Genomic DNA, 1,009 nt, shown 5'->3' with positions numbered 1-1,009 from the left:
TGATGCTGGCGATAGGAGCTCTCCAGAAGTTGAAGCTGTTGAACTGCAGCAGCCCGTCCTCTTCTTCAGAGACGTCCTGGCTGACCCGATCCCGCTCGCCGACCAGCTTGCCCAGCCCTCCTTTGGGCTTGTAGAGGGCCACGTCGCTGAGCCCCAGCCCCTCCAGCTCCGCCGCGTCCAGCCGGGGGATCGGCATCCTCCAGTAGATGAAGGAGTCGTACTGGCTGCTGATGGTGTCCAGCATTTTCGGGCTGCGAAGGTGAAGGGGGCAAGAGAAGAGGAGGAGAAAAGCTCTACCAAAGGTACAGGTTGTTACCACAAGGTGGCCGAAACTCTCTGTATTGACAAAATCCCACACATCCCCCTCCAAAAAAACAATAAATCGATGGGGCAGGAGGGTGTGGTGGCATGGAGGTGTGACTCTAGGGTGGGGCTAAGGGCAGACGAGCCCTGCCACCCGTCTATCCCTGGCCTTGGTCACAGCCCTGCTGCAGAGGGGTGTGCAATAGGATTTGTCACCCCGTGCCTCGGTTTCCCCATCTGCAGAAAAAGGAGTGTGGGGATGGGGGCTAGCCCCCTCCCAGCCTCATCTCCCAACATCCATCCTGGGCACCTCGCTGGCACCAGTGGGGAGCGGAGACAGGCTGTCCGCCCCGTCTGCTGGCAGGGACAGAAACCAGGACTCAAACAAACCCTTTTTCCACCGAAAGGCCCCCACCCTTTCTCTGCACTGAGCATCCCATGGAGTGAGCGGCGAGGGGGGGTCCCTGCACAGAGCCCATGCCGTCCCCTCCCTCCCCAGCCAGCGTGGCATCGCGTCATCCCTGGGGACTGCGACCGAACCCTCCAGAAAGGGCCGGGAGCAGTATCGCTCGGCGTTGCCATCGCGTCCCACCCGTCCCGCCGTGCCGCAGAGCCCCCTGCAACCCCACCCCAATCCACAGAGAATTGGGAAAGAGCGGGGAGGGGATGTGCTTCATCTTTTTCTCCAGCAGAGCTGAGTCACTGC

The 1,009-nt window shown here is 61.2% G+C and overlaps 1 protein-coding gene across 1 annotated transcript; it reads right to left on the bottom strand.

Moving 5' to 3' along the window:
* Positions 1-6: 6 nt before the first annotated feature.
* MLLT11 (myeloid/lymphoid or mixed-lineage leukemia (trithorax homolog, Drosophila); translocated to, 11) lies at positions 7-244 on the bottom strand (the record flags this gene model as incomplete). Its single annotated transcript, XM_009877457.1, has 1 exon — positions 7-244. A coding segment is annotated over exon 1 (238 nt), but the record flags the coding sequence as incomplete, so codon positions are not given.
* Positions 245-1,009: the final 765 nt, after the last annotated feature.

The sequence above is a fragment of the Apaloderma vittatum genome, unplaced genomic scaffold (genome assembly GCF_000703405.1).
Source record: "Apaloderma vittatum isolate BGI_N311 unplaced genomic scaffold, ASM70340v1 C11778886, whole genome shotgun sequence".
NCBI lineage: Eukaryota > Metazoa > Chordata > Aves > Trogoniformes > Trogonidae > Apaloderma > Apaloderma vittatum.
Note: the sequence above shows the minus strand (reverse complement) of the source record. Positions and strands in the feature narration are given on the sequence as shown.